The sequence below is a fragment of the Mastigoproctus giganteus genome, chromosome 8 (assembly GCF_048544385.1).
Source record: "Mastigoproctus giganteus isolate SK-2022 chromosome 8, ASM4854438v1, whole genome shotgun sequence".
NCBI lineage: Eukaryota > Metazoa > Arthropoda > Arachnida > Uropygi > Thelyphonidae > Mastigoproctus > Mastigoproctus giganteus.
In genome coordinates this window covers 105986643-106009550 of record NC_143582.1, presented here as the reverse complement: position 1 = coordinate 106009550, position 22908 = coordinate 105986643, and the positions used below count along the sequence as shown (strand labels likewise).

The 22908-nt window shown below is 37.3% G+C and overlaps 1 protein-coding gene across 3 annotated transcripts in view; it reads right to left on the bottom strand.

Annotated features, from left to right (window-relative positions):
- The window catches only part of LOC150081753 (2-oxoglutarate dehydrogenase complex component E1-like), a 1213922-nt gene that overhangs the window by 727527 nt on the left and 463487 nt on the right, over positions 1 to 22908 (bottom strand). For all 3 annotated transcript variants that reach the window (XM_090378853.1, XM_090378854.1, XM_090378852.1), the window contains exon 9: positions 20558 to 20628. In XM_090378853.1, the coding sequence (XP_090234979.1) occupies positions 20558 to 20628 (71 nt within the window). The remainder of the gene's footprint in view (positions 1 to 20557; positions 20629 to 22908) is intronic.

The following is a 22908-nucleotide window of genomic DNA, read 5'->3' as shown; positions in this document are numbered from 1 at the left end:
AAAAATTCTACCCCTTGACCCTTGGACAATCTCTCCAGGGCCAAATTGACTGACAAAGCTCTCATCATATACTCCCTCCTATCATGTCTGGGCAGAATTGCAGACACTTTCAAATTCAACCCTAACTCACAGCTTTTTTTCAACATTGACCTGTACCTGTTAAGTAATTCCGCCGGTCTCCTACTCTTAATATCATTAGTGCCAACATGTACAACAATATTACTTTTTGTGCCCTTAAAAGATGATATACCCAATGGATGATTGACAGTCTGGTGACTGTTGTATAGATTTTCCCAAAGTTGGTCAAAAATGGGTGTCCACGTGAGGTGATCTGATTTCAGTTTCAAAGAATATTGTAGAGAAAACTGTTTCCTACGAAGTGACCAAGTTGGCTCATTCCCTTTGACAAAGAGGTTCTGGATGGGAGATGTTCAAAATGCTTCGGTGGCAATACAAATCACCTGATGGTGGATGGATCTAGCGATTGGAGTACACTGAGTCTAGCAGGTGTGTATATCTGGGACCCATAATCTTACTTAATTGCACAAGTGCATAACAGAGGCATGGCAAGATGCATCAGTCAGCACCCCACGAATTTAATGAGATTGTACGCAGGATATTCAAGCCTCTCGTACACTTTGCATGTGGTTGATGGATGTGTTGTAGAAAGGACAACTTTCTAGCAAATACGATACCAAAAACCTAGTATCAGGTACTACTGGAATTACTATTTTGTCCAAGTCTCAATTCAGGTTCAGGGTGAAGATTGCGCTTACAGTAAAAACGAATGCAAACTGTCTTTTGTGGGTTGAACTAAATTCACTGCCCATGAGTTCAGGTGGTTAATGGCATGTTGCAGTTATCTCTCAATTTCCCTCATGGTGCAGGAGTGAGAAAATATGCTAAAATCATTAACATAGAGGGAACAGTTTACAGTTGGAGGAAGTTGTTCTGTGATGGAGTTCACTTTGATTGCAAAAGCATAACATTTAAAATGGATCCTTGAGGTACTTCCTCTTCTTGGCTAAAGGGCTGAGATAGGGTAGATCCTACACAAACTTGGAAGGAAGGATGGGATAAAATGTTTTTGATAAAAGCTGGGAGATGACCTCTAAGATCAATGCTATAAATGTCTTTTAAAATTCCAAAACTCTAAGTTGTGTCATATGCTTTTTCCATATTGAAGAACATGGACACCAGGTGTTCTCATTTTAAAAAGACATCTCAAATGGATATTTTGTGTCAGATTAAATGGTCCAAAGTGGACCTATTCCTTTGGAAGCCATACTGCACTCTGGAGAGGAGCCCATTTGCCTCCAAATACAATCCATTGGCTATTCTCTCTAGGATTTTGCACAGACAGCTAAACAGGGCAATAGGCCAGTAGTTTGTTGGAATTTTGGGATCTTTTCAAGTCTTAGGAAAGGCAAGCACGATTGCCTTATGTCAGGAATCTGGAAACTGCCCTTCTAGAGAGATTCTGTTATATAGAAAGAGCAGTTGGTCCATGGATTTTGTTGATGGATGTTTGATAATATCATAATGGATGAAATTTGGTCCAGCAGCACTTGCTTTAGTAAAGGTTAAAGCTGTTTTTAACTCATGTGGTGAAGGGCCCATTATAAGGATAAGAATCCTTACATTTGAAGTTCATAGGCTGCTTTTCATGTTTGTCTTTCATGACCAGGAATTCTGGGGAATGTGAAGATGTTGACGAGATGAGAGAAAATGTCTCCCCAAGAGCACTGTCTATTGCAGTTTGAACTGCAATAACACATTCATTACATTCTAGGACTGATGAAGAGTGATATATATTTTCCCTTAAATTTCAGAATTTTGTCATAGATGGGTTTAGTGCTGGTCGACCGAGTAATAAAGATGTAAAGTAGATCCATGACATCTTTTGGCTCTGATGACGAATATAGTGCACTTTTGAAGGCTAAGAGATTGGCCATGGTAGGATGTAATCTAAATATTACCCAAGCTTTGTTTTGTGCCTTTTTTGTTGCTGTGCATTCAGGATTCCACCAAGGTTTTGGAAACAGTGGAAACCAGGTAGATGGTTTTGGAATTATACTTGCAGCTAAATGAACAATGCTTTATGTGATGTACGCCTCTGCATCATTAATAGCCTCCTGGCTGACTGTATTGAAGTTAAAAGGTATTCAAGTCAACCTCATCAACTTTCCATTGCGGTAACCTAAAAGATAGAAACAGCCTATCATTAAGTAGGATGGTTATTACGAGGAAGTGATCACTTCCGTAGAGATTCTCATCTACTTCCCAAGTCAGTGAAGGAAGGAGAGAGGGGGAGCATACAGCAAGATTAATAGCAGAGAACATATTGTTAGGCATGTGGAAAAAGGTATTAGTTTACACATTTAGAAGGGAAAGGCCACTGCCAGGGAGCATATGCTCTATGACACGTCCCCTTCCATTAACATCAGCACTACCCCACAGGGCAGTATGTCCACTGAAATCATCCAGGAGTAAGACAGGAATAGGCAGCCGCAAAATGAAATCATTAAGGTCTTTCTGGGAGATATCAGCTCCAGATGACAAATAAACCAAACAAACTGTTACACTCCTATGTTAGTGGAGAGCAGAATAGGTTGAAATAGGGTATGGTTGCCAAGAAGAATAGAAACACCCTCACGAGCAGGTCCATCCCCAGTTCTGTCCTTACGAATAATGGTAATATTACAAAAGAAAGTGTTTTCAACTGCCTTTATTCAGCGAGAACAACTGCTGGAACAAACTTCCAGCAGTTGCTGTTGAAGTAAATTCATGGAATAACTGTACAAACTTTTGGATTGAATGGATGGGTGAAATGGGAAGGGGTGGGGTTTTTTTTTTTTTTTCTTTTTTGGCTGATGCTGTTTAATCTTTCTTTCTTGCATCTTATGCCACTGCTAATGCTATAGCTAACATAAAATCCAAAGCAACATGTAACACCCCAGCTTCTGATGCAGTCTACAGTGGGATGTACTTAGCAGCAACATTGTTATCGACACGATTGGCTATACCTCCTCTTGTTGAGTTAGTGATGTTTCTGTCTTGTTGTTAGACAGTACAATTTGTAATCACTGGGTTCACCTGTGAGGTTAGGTTGATTTCTTGCAAACACATGCTTACTGGACAGTAGTGTTTGATTAAATCATAAATATCATAAATGTGGCTGTGTAGACACCTCTACTGTATAATTCCACTTCATAATGTTGTGCACTATTTGGTTTTAGCGACATCCAATAAGGCTGATGGTTAGCTGTTTCTGTCTTTTGTATCCAGCTTGTTTCGAGGTAGGGAACCCAATGTCCATATCATTTTCAACATATAGCTATAAGATTGGCTCAACCAGAACGTTACCAACATCGATATCAATATTTACCGAGTACTGTTAGTCTGTCTTAGTGCAAGCTGATACTTTTAATTTAGAGCTTCTGCCATGCTGAAGAAGCAATTGCAACCGTCAGCGGAGAGCTCGTAGCACAATTCATTTTAAATTGTTTGACTGGCATCTACTGTGGCGATGACAGAATGGACAAGCCCAATCAATAATTGACATGGATGGGGTACAGCGACAGCCATTTATGTAGGTATAGACTGGTATTTCTGGGTTGCTGCAGCATAAGTTAGTTTTGGCATGTTGAACATAACTTGCTTCCTGATAAGTAACCTTTTGTTCAACCCTGTATTTTTGAATCTTTTTTCCAACTTTCCAGATTCCACAGGATTTTGAGTAGGCTGTATTAGCATAAGTAAGGCACATGATAAAATAAAGCAAGCTTATATAGCATCAGCCAAAAAAAAAAACACTTCTCATTTCACCCATCCTCTCGCTCCAAATGTTTGTCTAGTTCTGCCTTGAATCTACTTAAGCTATCAACTTCTACAACGAGAGATGGAAGTTTGTTCCAGCAGTCAACCACCGACTGTCTAAAGGAAAACTTTGAACATTTATCCTGAGACCTTTAAAATTTAGACATGCTGAGTTTCTGAAGTCAAGTCCATTTATATGATTTATATGTTTAAATAGAAAGGGTGCAAGGATATTCGCTGATGCTATCGAGGTAGGTTAGGTGGGTCGGAAAACTGCTAGCTTGGGGAGATACAAGGACTAATAGTTAACAGTAGACACTGGCAAAGGTGAAAGTGATTCTTGCACTGCTTCTATTGGAATGAGCAGCAGCCTAAAAACAAGGTGCAGGATATTTCAGAGACTGCTGGGAGCCATTGCGGTACAAATAAACACATGGGTTGCGTTAGGGTACCTAAGAATAGGAACAGGTCCATGTATACTTGCATATACACCAATGCTAGGAGTTTGGTAAATAAATTTGATGAATTTGAGGTATTGCTCAAAACATCAAAGGCAGATATTGTTGGGATATCAGAGACATGGTGTAACACAGATATAAGGAATGCAGAACTGGAATTTGGGGAGTACAATGTGTACAGAAAGGGAGGAGGGTTTTTTTTTTTTTTTTTTTAATGAAAAACCCCAAAAACGAAAGGTATCAAAACCTATAGTACTTAGTACCGTGCATGGGTTGAAGGAGAAGTATGGGGGGAGGGGGATGCCGGAAACTTTGCTCTAGAGACTAAACATGGGTTTCACCACTAGTTAAGAATCACATAAAATAAAAGGAAGTGAAACCAGTCCACATCAGTGCAGTGTCGAGTCAGTTTAGTGTGACATAAGCATTGGGAGATCAAAATTGAGAGTAGGACTCTGCTAAAGAACTAATGACTCTGATGAGTATAATAAGAAACTGTACAGGGAAATAGAGTGGGCTAGTAAATCAGAGAGTCTTATAATGGGGGATTTTAATTTCCCAGATATTAACTGGAATTTGTGGATTGGTCACTCACACACTAGCAAGCTTTTGTGGATTTATTAGATGACTGTTTTCAACATCAGCATGTTCGGAAGGCAACTAGAGGGAGTAATACTCTTGATCTGATTATCAGTAATGATTCTTCATGCATTAAGAATCTGCAGATAAAGGAACCACTAGGTGGCAGTGATCACAGTGTGCTGAAGTGGATTTTACACAAAGAGGTAACTATCATCAGGGGTAAAGGAAAGGGTTTTTGCCTTCGTAAAGGCGACTATGATGGTCTGAGACAATATTTAAATTCTATACAGTGGGACCAACTGATGATGTTACCAACAGCAAATACCAAATGTGAAGCATTCAAAGAACTTATCTTGGACGCTACTAGGCTTTACATACCACTAAGAAATATTGTTCAAGGTTTAGGCTTAAATGAATGTCAGATGAACTAATGAGACATATGGCAGATAAGAAAAATGCATGGGATACATATAAATTAACAAGTGACAAAGAAGCCTAAGATAGATATAAGCTGGTCTGCCAAGTTACAAAGGAGGTTAGGCAAGCAAAGGCAGATTATGAGAAATCCTTGGCAAAGGATGCAAAGAAAAACAACAAAGAGTTCATTACTTATGTAAACTCTAGAAGGAAGGGGATGAATCAGATTGGTCCACTTGATATAGATAGTTCAACTGTTGATGATCCTGCTCAGGTAGCTAACAAACTAAATGAATATTTTGCATCGACATTCACACATGAGGATTTATTCAGCGAGAGGAATGCCGCAGGTATATTCATCTCTGGCAGTAAGCTAGATAATCTTGTAATAACTGAGAGTAAAGTGGAGGAGAAATTGTTGAAGATAAACACAAGAAAGGCACCTGGGGTGGATGGGATCTATTCAGTTATATTAAGGGAGGCAGCAAAGGAAGTAAGCAAACCCTTAGCCATAATTATGAGAGCTTCCTTGGACTCAGGGGAGGTACCCATAGACTGGAGATGTGCAAATGTGACCCCAATTCACAAAGGAGGATCAAAGGCTGACACAAGTAATTATAGACCTGTGAGTTTAACTTCTGTTCCAGGAAAATTAATGGAGGCACTGATTAAAGAAGCACTGCAGGATCATCTAAACAAGACTTCAGTTATAGCCCAGACACAGCATGGTTTTAGCATTAGCATTAATAGAAGCATTTGATGCAAGATAGCAAGCTTACGCAGCATCAGCCAAAAAAAATAAAATTAAATAAATAAATAAATAAAAAATAACCACTTCCACTTCACCCCTCTGTTTGTTCGAAATACCTGTCCAGCTGAGCCTTAAACTTATTTAGGCTATCAACTTCCACGACAAGGGATGGAAGTCTGTTCCACGAACCAACCACCCGCTGGCTAAAGGCAAATTTCCTCACGTCTATACTACATCCGTCTTTCCTCAATTTGAATTTATGCCCTCTCAGGTGATTATTCTGAGCAAGAGGAAGAATCCCATCAGCACTGAGCATTCCCAAACCATTCAAGGCTTTATACACCTTTATCAGATCACCTCGCTGATGCCTAGTCTCCAGACAGTGTAATTTGCAAAACTTAAACCTTTCTTTGTAAGAGCACCCCTTTGTTCCATTCACTAATCTTGTTGCCCTTCTCTGTACTCGTTCCAGCATCTCTACATCCTTCTTGAAATGAGGCATCCAGACCTGTATATATTACTCTAGGTGTGGCCTGACCATTGCCTTATACAAGGGAATAATCACCTCCTTATCCCTTCTAGAAAAATTCCTTTATATCAATGACAATACACCATGAGCTACTCTTGCAGCCCGTCTACACTGCTCAGAAAACTTCATATCTGCCTGCACAACCACCCCCAGGTCCCTTTCATTCTCTACCACTGTCAGTGTAGTACCACAGAGGTGATACATTGCTCTGGGGTTGCTGTTTCCCATATGTAGTACTTTACATTTGTCAATGTTAAACTTCATTTGCCACCTCTCAGCCCATCTGCTCAACCTTTCCAGATCCTGTTGCAGTAGCATAGTGTCAGTAGTGTTCTTGACAACCCTGCCAACCTTCGTATCGTCTGCAAACTTGGACATTATGCTTGATATACCATCATCAATATCATTTATAAATACAGAAAACAATAATGGACCCAATACTGAACCCTGAGGGACTCCACTAATAACATTAGTCCACAATGAGCAGTGTCCATTGATTACCACTCTCTGTCTTCTCCCCCTCAACAACCCGTTTATCAATAGCAGCAATTTGCCTCCAATGCCACAATGCTCCAATTTGTGCAGCAGTCTTCCATGTGCAACAGTATCAAAAGCCTTTGTAAGATCCAAGTATATAATATCAAAGTTATTCCCTGCATCCAGTTCTTTTGTGACTGCATCATAGTATCCAATCAATTTGGTCAGGCAAGACTTCCCCTTAACAAATCCATTCTGTGTCTGAGCTATAACTGAAGTCTTGTCTAGATGATCCTGCAGTGCTTCTTTAACCAGTGCCTCCATTAATTTTCTGGGAACAGAAGTTAAACCAACAGGTCTATAATTACTTGTGTCGCCCTTTGAACTTCCTTTGTGAATTGGGGTCACATTTGCACATCTCCAGTCCATGGGTACTTCCCCTGAGTACAAGGAAGCTCTCATAATTATGGCTAAGGGTTTGCTTACTTCCTTTGCTGCCTCCTTTAATATAACTGGATAGATCCCATCCACCCCAGGTGCCTTTCTTGTGTTTATCTTTAACAATTTCTCCTCCACTTTACTCTCAGTTATTACAAGATTCTCTAGCTTACTGCCAGAGTTGAATACACTTCTGGCATTCCCCTCGCTGAATAACTCCTCATGTGTGAATGTTGATGCAAAATATTCATTTAGTTTGTTAGTTACCTCAGCAGTTGACCCATCGATATCAAGTGGACCAATCTGATTCATCCCCTTCCTTCTAGAGTTTACATAAGTAAAGAACTCTTTGCTGTTTTTCTTTGCCTCCCTTGCCAAAGATATCTCGTAATCTGCCTTCGCCTGCCTAACCTCCTTTGTAACTTGGTTACAGATCAACTTGTATCTATCATAGGCTTCTGTTTCATGTGTTAATTTGTATGTATCCCATGCATTTTTCTTCTCTGCCATATGTCTCATTAGTTCATCTGACATCCACTTAGGCCTACACCATGAACAATATTTCTTAGTTGGTATGTAAAGCCTAGTAGCTTCCAAGATAAGTTCTTTGAATGCTTCCCATTTTGAATTTGCTGTTGGTAACATCATCAGTTGGTCCCACTGTATAGAATTTAAATACTGTCTCAGTCCATCGTAGTTGCCTTTATGAAAGCAATAACCCTTCCCTTTACCCCTAATGGTAATTACCCCTTTGAGTAAATCCCACTTCAGCACGCTGTGATCACTGCCACCTAGTGGTTCATTTACCTGCAGATTCTTAATGCATGAAGAATCACTACTGATAATCAAATCAAGAGTAGCACTCCCCCTAGTTGCCTCCCGAACATGCTCAGGTACAAAACAATCATCCAATAAATCCACAAAAGCCTTGCTAGTGTGTGAGTGACCAGCCCCCAAATTCCAGTCAATTTCTGGGAAATTAAAATCCCCCATTATAAGACTCTCTGATTTACTGGCCCACTCTATTTCCCTGTACAGTTTCTTATTATACTCATCAGAGTCATTAGGCCTAAAGCACACTCCTACTCTCAATTTTGACCTCCCAATCCTTGTGTCACACCAAACTGACTCGACACTGCACTGTCCAGCAATGTCGACTGGCTTCACTTGCTTGGATTTTAAGTATTTCTTAACTAATAGCATAACCCCTCCTCCTCCCTTCCTATCCTGTCTATCCTTTCTGTAGACATTGTACTCGCCAAATTCCAGTTTTGCATTCCTTATATCTGTGTGAATCCACGTCTCTGAAATCCCCACAATATGTGCCTTTGATGTTTTGAGCAATACCTCAAATTCAACAAATTTATTTACTAAACTCCTAGCATTGGTGTACACGCAAGTTTTGTTAAGAGGAAGTCTTGCCTGACCAATTTGATTAGATACTATGATGCAGTCATAGAAGAACAGGAAGCAGAGAATAACTTTGATATTATATACTTGGATCTTATAAAGGCTTTTGATACTGTTGCACATGGAAGACTGCTGCACAAATTGGAGCAGTGTGGAATTGGAGGCAAATTGCTGCAATGATAAAGGGACGGTTGAGGGACAGAAGACAGAGAGTAGTAATCAATGGACACTGCTCATCGTGGACTAATGTTATTAGTGGAGTCCCTTAGGATTCAGTGTTGGGTCCATTATTGTTTTCTGTATTTATAAATGATACTGATGATGATATATCAAGCTTAATGTCCAAGTTTTCAGATGATACAAAGGTTGGCAGGGTTGTTAAGGACACTACTGACGCTATGCTGCTGCAACAGGACCTGGAAAGGTTGAGCAGATGGGCTGAGAGGTGGCAAATGAAAAGTACTACATATGGGAAACAGCAACACCAGAGCAACATATCAACTCTGTGGTACTACACTGAAAAGGACCTGGAGGTAATTTTGCAGGCAGACATGAAGTTCTCTGAGCAGTGCAGACGGGCTGCAAGAGTAGCTCATGGTGTCTTGTCAATGATATGCAGGAATTTTTCTAGCAGGGATAAGGAGGTGATTATTCCCTTGTATAAAGCAATGGTCAGGCCACACCTTGAGTACTGTATACAGGTCTGGAGGCCTCATTTCAAGGAGTATATAAAGCTGCTGGAACGAGTACAGAGAAGGGCAACAAGATTAGTGAATGGAACAAAGGATTTCTCTTACAAAGAAAGGCTTAAGTTTTGCAAATTACACTGTCTGGAGACTAGGCACCGGCGAGGTGATCTGATAGAGGTGTATAAAGCCTTGAATGGTTTGAGCATGCTCAATGCCAATGGGATTCTTCCTTTTGCTCTGAATAATCACCTGAGAGGGCATAAATTGAAATTGTGGAAAGACAGATGTAGGATAGATGTACAGAAATTTGCCTTTAGCCAGCGGGTATTTGGTTGGTGGAACAGACTTCCATCCCTTGTTGTGGAAGTTGATAGCCTAAATAAATTTAAGGCTCAGCGGGACATGTATTCTGAACGAACGGAGGGGTGAAATGGGAGTGGTTTTTTTTTTTTTTTGGCTGATGCTGCATAAGCTTGCTTTCTTGCATCATATTAATACTAATGCTAATATATGGGCGTTGGAATCTCATTTTGGTCAGACTATGTACCTTTGACACACCTTTTAAGAATGTTCAAATTTTTTACACTTGCAATATCTGATTGGATTGGGTATATAGGAACATGCACAACAATTGAGGTACCCGGCTTTGACTCATGATAGTAAGGGTGGCATACCACATGTAAGAATAATGAGTATAACGAGTAGTGGAGAATGAAAAAATCTGGGGGTAATTGTATAGATAGATATGAGTTTCTGATCAGTGCAGACAGGCTGCCAGAGCAGCTCATGGGGTCTTGTCAATGATATATAGGAATTGTTTCTAGCAGGGATAAGCAGGTGATTATCCCCTTGTATAAGGCAATTGTCAGGCCACACCTTGAGTAGTGCATATAGATCTGGAGGCCTCAGTTTAGGAAAGATGTAGAGCTGCTGTAATGGGTACAGAGAAGGACAACGAAATTAGTAAGTGGAGCAAAAGGTTGCTGTTACCAAGAAAGGCTTAAGCTCTGCAAATTGCAGTGTCTGGAGACTAGGCACCTGCACTTGAATGGTTAGAGCAAGCTCAATGCTGATGGGATTCTTCCTCTTACTCAAGATTCCACACCTGAGGTGGTATAAATTCAAATCGAAGAAAGACAGTTTGTAGAATAGATGTGCAGATATTTGCCTTTAGCCAGAGGGTGTTTGATTGCTAGACCAAACTTCCATCTGTTGTGGAAGTTGACAGCTTAAATAAATTCAAGGCTGAACTAGACAACCTTTTGGAGTGAATGGATGGGTGAAATGCGATAGTTTTTTTTTTTTTGGCTGATGCTATGTAAGTTTGCTTTCTTGCATTATATGCCTCTACTAATGCTAATGTTTCTAGCAGGAACAAGTACACTCTTTTTGAACGTTATTCATTTTGCTCAAATGACTATTGCTGTTGTTGTTGTTGTTATTTGGTTTTTAGGAGCATTAGCAACTAAGGCCATATTGCTCTGGGGATATGCTGTGTTCATTCCCTGACCTTTCCGCATCCTCCATATTTGGTGGCTCAACGGCTCGAACCTCGGTCTAATCAACATGTGCTACACATTGCTGCTCCTGCTCACATGGCTACGGAGGCGCCTTGACTTTATAGATCTTTTAATTCCTGAATTAGCTCATCTTCAGTCATATTAACCAAGTCTCACTCAGAAATTATCCCCTTGAAACTATTAAATGTAGCATGAGGGGGTAACCTGTACAGGTATTATTCTGCCAAAAGCTGGTATTTTCAGTTCAGCCTGAGAATGCTGGTAATTATCTATTTCAAGGAGTAAATCTCCAGATCTTTTCACCATTTTCGGTGTTCCAGCCCCATTTTCTAAACATTTCTGAATCAGAAACAGTGAAAGGATACTCCTGGGTTTTAATGAAATAGAGTGTAATATAGAATGTTGGATATTCCTTTTGAAGCTCATTTTTTCGAAGTTTCTTTGATTGAGATTAGTCATGGCCCATTTCATATGGATTACAGTGAGGTAAGTGTCTAGGTTCAAGTACAGGATAACTGTCATAATCCATGATTATTCCTTTTAGCTCTTGAGAATAACTTTACTCCCCCCACCCCAAAGTTACTGGCTCTGCCACACGGAGGCAGGAGCAGTGCCAACCAGTGACAAAAACGATGAGATGAGAGCAATAGGAGTGCAGTAATGTTCTGAACAGAGAAAAAGCTTTAAAAACGAGAGTACTTCCACTAGAAAGACACTAGTAAATCCGACTTGGAAAACTATTTGGAAACTATCACTTGGCACTTGGAGCCCAAACAGTTGCAAGTAATCAGGTGTGGAATCAGTAAGACAGTATGGAGATTGACATCACTGTTTCAGCAATGAATTTATCATTGCTGAAACAGTGATGAATACTGAACCTATAATTACTATTCAAGGGAAGAAAACTATTGTGATTATTGAGTAAATAATGCCAAGGAACTTTTGTAAAACCAGTTATGTGCAAATTTAATGATGTAGCATTCATTGCTGTACGTAGTCATGTTATCTATTCTAAAAAGAGAGATATCCTGAATGATATGTTTAAGCTGGATATTCCTGAAATTAAAATTATAAATAAAAGAAGTTAAGGCCTTAAGCATAGAGTTCTTAATGCTGAAAAGAAAACGACTAATATTAGGTACATCAAGAATAATGTCATCCCAAGAGCTTACGATATTGCTAAAATTAAGCCGAATATGCCTGTTATGGCGAAACTTTTTATTACCAAACTTGTATCTTTGCTTGGTAGCATTAAGAAATTGACTAAGATGAAATAATTTGTAAATACAATGGTTAGGTTTAAACAACCAAGATTTTGTTAAAAAATTTGTTATCGTGACCGTATCGTGTTATCGTGTTATCGGATATAATGACTTATGTGCACACTTATACAAATTTTCGTAATATTCACGAAAGATATTATCATTAATGATAGCAATGGTTTTAATTTTGGAGTTGTTAAAGCCACAGGCGTGGAAGTGGAAAAGTTCTGTATCATTATTTCTGCCTAAGGAAAGGTTTTTGCTTTTGGATCTATGTCCATTAATTATAATATTAAGAGAGTTGGAGGTTTGGCCAACATTCTTAATATTGAATATGTTACAAGTAAGCAAATATATGACATTTTTGGTTTTACAGAAAGGGGTAAAAGTAGGATCAGAATTAAAGTTGATCTCCAAGTTATTCATCATAGGGCAAGTAAGACATAGTTTGTCTAAACATGTACAAAAAAATAAATTTTGGTTCAAGATATTTTGTTATAAGTAAAATGAAAATCAAAGTGGTTAGAGCTAAAGGTATGATTCTCCTGAATAATATTTGACACTACCTCCTCAGGAGAGGGATGCAGTGCAGCACGTTTTCCAGATATTTGCTTACTTGTAACATATGCAATATTAAGTATGTTGGCCAAACCTCCAACTCTCTTAATATTAGAATTAATGGACATAGATCTAAAAGCAAAACAAAACCTTTTTAAGTAATGGTTGTTTAAACACTAACCATTGTATTTACAAATTATTTCATCTTAGTCATTTTCTTCATGCTACCAAGCAAAGATACAAGCATGGTAATAAAAAGTTATGCCATACAGGCATAATTTTAGCAATATTGTAAGCTCTTGGGATGACATTATTCTTGATGTACATAATATTAGTCTTTTTATTTTCAGCATTAAGAACTCTGTGCTTACAGCCTTAACTTCTTTTATTTATAATTTTAACTTCAGGTATATCCAGCTTAAACTTATCATTCGGAATATCTCTCTTTTTAGAATAGGTAACATCACTACGTATAGCAATGAATATTGCATCGTTAAATTTGCACTTAGCTGGTTTGACATTTCCTTGATATTTCCTTGGCATTATTTACTCAATAATCGCAATAGTTTCTTCCCTTGAATAGTAATTATCCAGCTGAAACATCACTGTTTCAGCAATGAAACTCTGACTGGACTTAAAATATGTAACTATAAAACATTAGCTACCAACTTAGGCAATTTGCAACTTTCACATCTTTCTTGTCACTGCAATAATTCCATATGCTCCTTTTGTGGATCAGCATTATGGGCATATTATCACTGGCAATCTGGATATTGTCAATAACTCACTTAATGCTTGTATAGAAAAAGGCTTCAAAATTCAGGTCTATCCATAAAGCCTATATAAATAACATCTAAACAGATCTGTATCTTAATATCTTGCATTTCTGCAATAAGTTAGCATACAAATATACAATACCTCATGAAGCATTTCAAAATTGGATAAACTATGTATACCAAGACATTATAAAACAGTTTCTGATGCTCATAACCTTTATAACAATCTGCACATGCAGTATTTATCTCAAGAAACCTATTTTGGAATTGCAGCAGAACTTTATCATCACCCCAGTGGATAAGGCCTGAAATAACTTTGCTATTTTTTGTAAACAGTTCTACAATACAGCTCTTAAAAAGGAAGTTGATAGTAGCACCACTTTACTGCATTGCAATCTTGGAATTAATACAACCATTAAAAAAATTCATGGCCCTAAGTAAAAAGTTACACACTAAAATTCACAATTCTACAGTACTGTTTTTATATATGATAGCCAAGTTCCACAAGCAATCTGTCAGCTTGATTCATCACAAGTGGTAAAAACAGTGGCTGTTATCTGCCAGGTAAGCAATTTTTTAAATTGCTAAATACTATTTTTAATAATCTTCCACCTACCTGCATCATCAATAATAATCAAAACGTCATCAAAACCTTTAATTCTAATACTGACATTGTTAGCATTGAAACTTATGATTTTTCAAACCTATTCATCTCTTTGCCACATTGTTTGTTATTTGGTTTTTAGGAGCATTAGCAACTAAGGCCATTTTGCTCCGGGAATATGTGGTGGGCATTCCCTGATCTTTCTGCATCCTCCGTATTTGTTGGTGATGGGCTCGAACCCTGTCTAATCAAGAAGCATGTCCTACGCACTGCTGCTCCTTCCCACCTGGCTACGGTGCTATGCCACATGATCTGATTATTTTTGTGCTTAGTCAACTATACTGTAAATATAAGAATGTATTGCATGTAGATGAGATTGTCTGGAATAGCTATATTAACCTCTGTAACCGCTCAACAATTTCATTTATGATGGTAAATTTACTTACAGACAAACTGTAGGAGTGCCCATGGATTCACAAAATTCTAGCATAGTTTTCAATTTATTTTTACATTATTATGAATTATTTACTTATAATAACACTAACCATAATTTCAATGCTTTTCAGGATGTCGACAACATCTTGTTTCGAATGCTCATTTTGAGAATATAGCTAAAACTATATACCCAATCGAACTTACTTTAAATAAAGAAAAGAATGGTAATTAATTCTCTAACATTCTTGATTTAAGTATTACATTATATAGTCCCCCCCCCCCCCATCATCATTTAGAATTATTTGATTCAATTCAGTAGTAATTATTTGATTAAATTCAAAAGTAAATTCAATTTTAACATTATTTACCTAACTAATTGGAATTCTAATATTTCTATTAAAGTGCATAAAAACATTATCTGTATGCAGATTATTCGGCTTGCAAATTTAAGTAGTAATCAAACACTTTTTACTAATGCCTTAAATGGCCTTTGTACTAAAGTGGTCAATAAAAATGTTCTAATTAAATTTATTAATTATAACATAAAAAATATGTTGTCATTTATCAAACGAAAATTTGGAATTATTATGTTTCATTTTGGTTATTGCTAACTTGATACTTGTATAGATGTACCGGCATAAATTTCGATGGTGATAGTTCCACTATTTTGAAAGTGAATGCATTATATGATTTCTCTCTGAACGATATCTATGAAGTCTATTTTAATTTTTACTTTTAATAATCATTTACAATTGAAATGGTGTTTTATATTCTTCTTTTTGTCTATGGCATGTTGCTCTTTCTCTTTTCTCTAGAATGTTTTTTTTTTTTTTGCTTACAGCCTTCCGCATTCATTTTTTAAATGTTTTTCGCTCTTAACATTTTTTTTATTTGATAGTTCAACTTATATCTACATTACAGTAATAGCTACAGAGGGCACTAGTTGTCATAAAGAGCTATGACAACGCCACAGTTGTCATAGCTTGCTTCTGTTTATATTCCATAAATGGAATATAAACATCTTGATGAAACATTTATCTTGATGAAATGTTGAAATGATGAAAGCCTATCTTGATGAAACATAACTTAACAAATGACAGGTATTTAACAGTTTTCTGATATTCATCATTTCTACTTTATTGAATTCATTCTTATATATTTTTAATTTTTGGCCATTTTTTCGACATTTCATAGCATATCACAGGCTAGTGGTATTAGTTTCTCCTTCAACTAACACTCTCTCTCGACCAAGGCCCTCTCTAAGAGGTTGGGTATTTACACACCTATCTTGCCTAGTATCTTTTAAACTCTTTTCTCTTCATTCTACTTTCTATTCTTCTTTCTTCCATCAGTTGAGCTATTAGTGTAATATGAGGGTGATTCAGACATTCTTACTTTTTTTTATTCTTAGCATATTGATTTCTTGCCTGCACCGACCAAAGGAAAAGAACTTAATTAGTAAGTGAGTAAACACAGTAACATATAAAAACCTGACACAAGGCACTGATATTCAGGAGATAACATATATTAAATTTAGAAAATACAGAACATACATGGAAGCTTTCGGCTACTGTATGTAGCCTTTCTCAACTAATTGAGCACTGGCAAGCGGTTGTTTTTATGTGCTGTAGCTGACCAAGTACATAAGCACGCGAGGTCACTGAGGAGGGGAGAGTGATTTATGGGTAGCTGCGAATGGTGATGCAGGCGAGGAAGAGAGAAAGGTCAGGATGGGGGAAGGAGAAGCAGGAAGGAAGATAGTTGACTGCTGTTGTAGGTGGCTGTCGAGTTTGTGGACTATGAGAGGCTCAAAGATTGGATGTATGCGGATGCCACAGTCCCTGTTGACCGTATTCCCGGTGACACTAATGTGTGCTGATTCCAGCCAACAGCGGATCCTGAAATTGCACAAGAAGCCTATGATTTTTGCATCCTTGGGTGTGATATCATGGCTCTCCTGCCAATAGTGAGCAGCTATTGCTGAATGGGTAAAGTCAGCTTTAGTGATGGCAGTTTGGTGATCCCTCAGCTGGTCTTCCAGATGTAGCTTGCGCTGTAGTCCCGGCATGGTATGTGGTAAATGATCCCGCTCCGCTTCAGAAGGGGAATCGGTGTTTTCAGAGAGGGGGGGGGGTGGTATGTGGATTGGAGTTTCGTTCCAGGTGTTTGAATGGTGCGGATGTCGTAGCTACGAAGGATTCTGGCTATGCCGTGTGCTGGAGCAGGGTAAAATGGGATGCAGGCAATGCCTGTGAAACCAGAAGTGTCAGGTTGTAGGGTGTCTGATGAGGAGTGTCCGATGCTGTGATAGCATAATATCTGTAGTTCCCAGTACTTGAGGGTCTGCTCGGGGTAGCTGCATTTTCTGAGGTCCGACTTGACCCTATGTATTTTTTTGCACATGTCGGTAGCGCTGTGTCTTAATGTATTTTTTTTCTATTAATTTATTCTAATTTCATCTCTGTCTGTGTGTGTGTGTTTAATTTTTTTTATTTTTATTTTTAACGAAAACCCCAACACAAAAGGTTTCAAAACCTGTAGTACTTAGTACCATTCATGGTTTGAAGGAGATGGGAGGGAGAGGATGCCAGAAACTTTGCTCTGGTGATTAAATTTAGGTTTCACCACTTCAAACCTCAAGTAAGCAAAGTGGTGGAACTGCATAAGTTGGTGAGAATCATCTACTACCTAGTGTTAGTATTAGTACTAATAATTATCAGTATGTTATATAATAGTACTGTGTTGTTAATGATATTTTATATTAGTATATTTAGTGGTACTAGTTAGTATTAGTACTAAAAGTAACATGGATTAACCCCAGGGGCTCACATCTGGTGAGTATGGGCTTGGCACACCCAGGGTCCTGAGCAGGATGTCATCATTCTTCTCTTTCTTGGTGATTCCTTTCTACTTTGCACTCCCTCTCAGGGTAACACGGGATTTTTTTTTTTTTTTTTTTTTTTTGGCTGGTGAGCATAAGCCTCAGGCTTCCTTGTACCATATAGCTAATAACAATAATAATAATAATAAAAAGATGGGAGGGGAGGATGCTGGAAACTTTTCTCTAGAGGCTAAACATTTCACCTCAGCCAATAAGTCAAAATAAGCAAACTGGTGGTATTGCACCACTTGAGGAGAGTTATCTACCACCTAGTGTTAGATCAGTACTAGTAAGTAATAGTATTATAATATTATTGTTATTGTTATATTATACTAATATTAGTAGTGATACAAAGTAGCATTAGTGGTACTAGTTAATATTAGTTAGTGATTTCGAGAATAATACTACAATTACGAGTAATTCCACTAATAACTGTAGTATTAGTTTTTAAGGAGGCTCGACTTATTTTTTTTTTTCTATTGGCATGTGACATCCTTCACATTTTGTCCAAAGCTTAAAACTCTTCCTATGTGTAAAATTATAAAGTGAGAATAACTGTGTCAATTTGGGTGTGATTAAATTGTGAGAAAAAAAATCTGTCCATTTATTTGCAGTTTTAAGATACAATGCTGATGGAACCCAAGTTGATGATCATCTCAGTTGCATATTAGTATTAACAGTGGCAAATGATGCAAGAAAGCAAGTTATAAAGCATCAGCCAAAATAAAAAATAAATAACCTACACACTTCAACCATCCATACCCACCAAGAATTTGTCTAGTTCCCTTGAATTTATTGTTTGAACAAACTTGAGTTTGTTCACACAATCAACCACCTGCTGGCTAAAGGCAAACTTCCACACTTGGTGTGGAACATTAAAGCTTAGTGACAAACTTGATATGATCCAAACTATTACATTAGGTTCACCCAGAAAGTTAATTCATATACCCATGTGTATGATATTCGTAAATTGCATGTATTCTTTGGTGGATTTGCCTGTTTTGCTGGATGAAAAACCCCAGTTCCTAGAAGGGAAACCTTGCTATCTATGCCTGGGACCAACTAACTGAGCCACAGAGTGAAAAAAGCCCATTAAAGTTCCCACATCATCGAAAGGATTCAAACCCAGGCTTTTTCTATCCAGTGTTGAGAGGATGATGACAATACCACTGTGCTACCCAGACAGACTAAACTTGATATAATAAAGAAAACAGAACAGGACATAATCAGGAGTATATTAATGGCAGAATATAACATTGGATCGTCAACGTTTGTTTTTTAATGTGCAGTTAATAAAACTGCATTCTTAATCTCTCTATTTCTTATTTAGCCTCATTATTTCTGCATAAATATATTAAAAAAAAAAAAAAACTTTCTAGATAACATAAAAATTGAAATAATGGCACCTGAATCCACGAAGGTGCTGTTACTCTGAAAGTCTATTGGATATATATATCATTAATAACCCCGTGGGCTCACATCTGGTGAGTATGGGCTCGGCACACCCAGGGTCCTGAGCTGGATATCATCATTCTTCTCTTTCTTGGTGATTCCCTTCTACTTTTGACTCTGACTCTGACTCTCTCTCTCTCTCTCTCTCTCTCAGGGTAACTCGGGAATTTTTTTTTTTTTTTTCCTGGTGCAGCATAAGCCTCAGGCTTCCTTGCACCATATGGCTATTAATAATTATAATAATAAATGGGTGCTGAAAAATCTCTCTGCCCAGGGTACTGAAATACTTAGGTCTGGCACTGCATAAGACATAAATCAGATTGCATGATGGAAGAGATGGGTTTTGTCTGAGCTTTGCTCTAGAGACTAAACATAGGTGTCACCACTTCAAGCTTCCAATAAGAAGGCGCCTCCGTAGCCAGGTGGGCAGGAGCAGCAGTGCGTAGCACACGCTTCTTGATTTAGACCGGAGTTCGAGCCCGTGACCACCAAATACGGAGGATGCGGAAAGGTCAGGGAATGACCACCGCATATCCCCGGAGCAATATGGCCTTAGTTGCTAATGCTCCTAAAAACCAAATAACAAACAAACAAACTTCCAATAAGTAAAGTGCAGTGTTGCATGGGTTCTACCATTTCAAGCTTCCAATAAATAAAGTGTAGTATTGCACTGGTTGGTGAGAGTCACCTCCCACATAATATTGCCTGGGAAGATAGATGGACAGCATTCCTCTGTGTGGACACCCCACCTCGTGGTGTCCATTACAGGGGTCAAGGTTAGTATACATCTCACCTCAAACCCTGCTTCATACATGTGTTGCCCCCTTCAGTATACTGGGTGAAGTATTTCAGGACTTGAACACAAATGTTTTTGCCAGGGTTACTAACAGTCCCACAATTGTGCAGGCATAAGCAGAGGGTGTAGTCGCTAGAGAATGACCGTACTTAACCGAAATTTGATCCACTTGACTCAGGAGTGTCACCCGAATATCAGTTCCAGCAGCATTTTAGACTCCGAAGTAGGAAGCTCTAGCCAATCATAACTGAGGGAATGTCTGTGACAAGCTTCAAGGACCATCTCTCAAAAACAGCCCCTTCTGTTAAAATGTGCAGGCCATTCTGCAAAAAATTCTACCCTATGGACATTGCAAAACCTATGCAGCTAAACTGTTTCACAAGGCTCAGTCACACACTCCCTCTTATCATGCCTGCACAAAATTCCAGACAACTTCAAATTTAGCTGTAACGTGTCATTTTTCTCAACACTGCCTCAAACTTTTTCAAGTGGATGCTCAGGCCATCCTTTGTTCTCTTCATAGGTAACTGTTCTACAATGTCACTAAGAACTGACAGTGCTATTTTCTTTAATGAAAAAATTTAAATTAAAGAGTATGTTGAAAACTTCACTTTGGGTTTAAGAAAAGAAATTCATAATAATATTTTAGCAACTTTATATAATAAATTGCAAGTTATGGTCAGATGAATAGATCAGGAATTACCTTTTTGCCTTGAGTATCACCTCTATAGAATTGTTCAGCTCTTGTTTTTCCTTGCACAATAGGATCAACAGCTATAACGTATATAAAATATTTATGTTCCGTGTAAACAAACAAACAACACGACACATCATCAATGAAGAAATTGAAAGTTTAAAAGATGAAACTGCATATTGTTTTCATTTTGATCTGTAAAATCTCATTTATTGATGATAATGTTTGCTTTTTAGAGAATGCTTATTAACCCCTCAACTGCATAAAACTTCCTGTAAAGCACAGGAATAAAAACAAATTAAAAATAAAAAAAAAACATGGTGTTTTTAAGGCAGTCATAATAAGAAAGGGTGGCAATGGGACTAAAGAAAATGAAAATATGCAAGAAACTCTACTAATTAATTCACACTATATTTAATTTACATATTTAAATCCTTTGTTAAAAAAGCCATCTTAACAAAAGTCAAAATTCAAATTTCATTATTAACTTAACAAGGGGATTAGGAAAAATATCTTAACAAATTTATTTCTCAATATCACAGAATTAGAAAATGAAAAAGGTAAATCATGTTTCAATTATTCAAGAGCTATATTTCAAAAAGGTAACTTCAATGACAAATTTTTGGGTGAGTTTCTGAATGCTTATGCATGCAATGGTGCAGCTCTAATGCTATGCGCTAATAATGGAGTACCAATGTTACTTTTACAAAAAATTACACAAATTTTATTTTGCCACTGTATAAACTACATATTTGACAAACTACTGGCAAGAGATACAAGGGAAAAAAAACTGCATGACATTGACAATCAGTTTAAATCTAGTAAGCTGTACTGTGTATCAAACGTTTACTAATATTACAAGAGAATGAAAACATTTCTTGAATGGAAATCTCAAAAACTGGATGTGGAGAGTTCTAAGAACTTTCTGGGTTATGTAGAATTTTATAACATCAGTACCAATATGTGCCATGCAGAAAAATTTGAAATACTCTTTAAATATTTTCCAGAAGATGAACAGGACTAAACCACAGATATTCCTAACAGAAAGTATTAATATTAACTTACGTCTTTTAGTCTCTTTTGATGTGCAATGTCAGAAGAATTGTCAGAAATTAAATGTTATCCACAAAAGACACACCAATTTGCATTTCTAATTAATTATATGAGAAGCAGAGACAATCCCTGTACCACATATATTAAAATAAAAATGCAAATTCAGGTCCTTCAAGAAATAAAATTAACAATATAATACATAATCATGAAACTAAAAATAAATCAATGGTTGAAAGCACAAATCTTTGTGAAAGACAAGGCATACATAAGCAGTTAACTTTAGAGCAATAAAAGCAGTTCATCCCGTGATATTCATTATTTGGAAATATGCTCCAAATAATGAATATATTGTGGCCTGCACTCAACATTTCAGACCACTTTGAGCCCTGTTTGTAATAAGTCTAAAGAAATGGAAAATGAGAGAGAAGTAGGGATTCATGTAAGTTTAGAAATTACATCATCTTTCCTTTGGTCAAAACACATTAATTAGAAATCAATATTTTGATGTTTCTAGCACAATTAAATTAGAAAGGTAAAATTATATAAGCCAAATATGCATCTCAAATAAAATACATTAATTAAAAATTGAACCAAAAGTTTCCAAATCTTGATTGGAAGTTACCTGTGATTTATTTCAAGGTTTTTGCTGAATTCAGAAGCTTTCCTAATGTATGAGTTATGAAAAGCCTAAAACTAACAGAGCTGACATTAGCAAAATGTGTCATTGAAAAACTTTGAGAGAACTGATGGCACACTTACTTTATTATCAGGCATAACGAGTGTGGAAACTCTGCAATATCACTAATAACACCACAAGTGCAGAACGACTTCCAAAGACACACATAGAAACTAAGACAATTAAAAATTTTCTAAGGCACTGTCATAAAGTGGGATCCATACTTTCAAATTATTTTCAAGGGGACAGCATGAGTGATTACATTGCTCTGCAGTTTTAAAAAAAGAAATTCTTTGATGTTTACTCAGAAAATGGTGTTTCTGAATCATTTTCTAATGCTCATTTCAAAAATGACTTCTAATTTGTTTCCATCTCATGTTTCTTTAAAATCATGAAAGAAAACTGATTTTTCAAATTTTCTCTCATGATTTTGATTTTCTTCATTTTAACAAATTTTTATTAATTTTGGCAGAATTTGTGCACTGAAATTATAACAAAATACTACTTTTGCCAGACTTTTATATTTACACCTTGAAAACACTATTAAAAAGGGTAGCGTAATAAAAAGTCCACTAAACTCTTACCGCTCACTTTATAAAATGATCTACAGTGAGTGAAATTTTCATTTCTT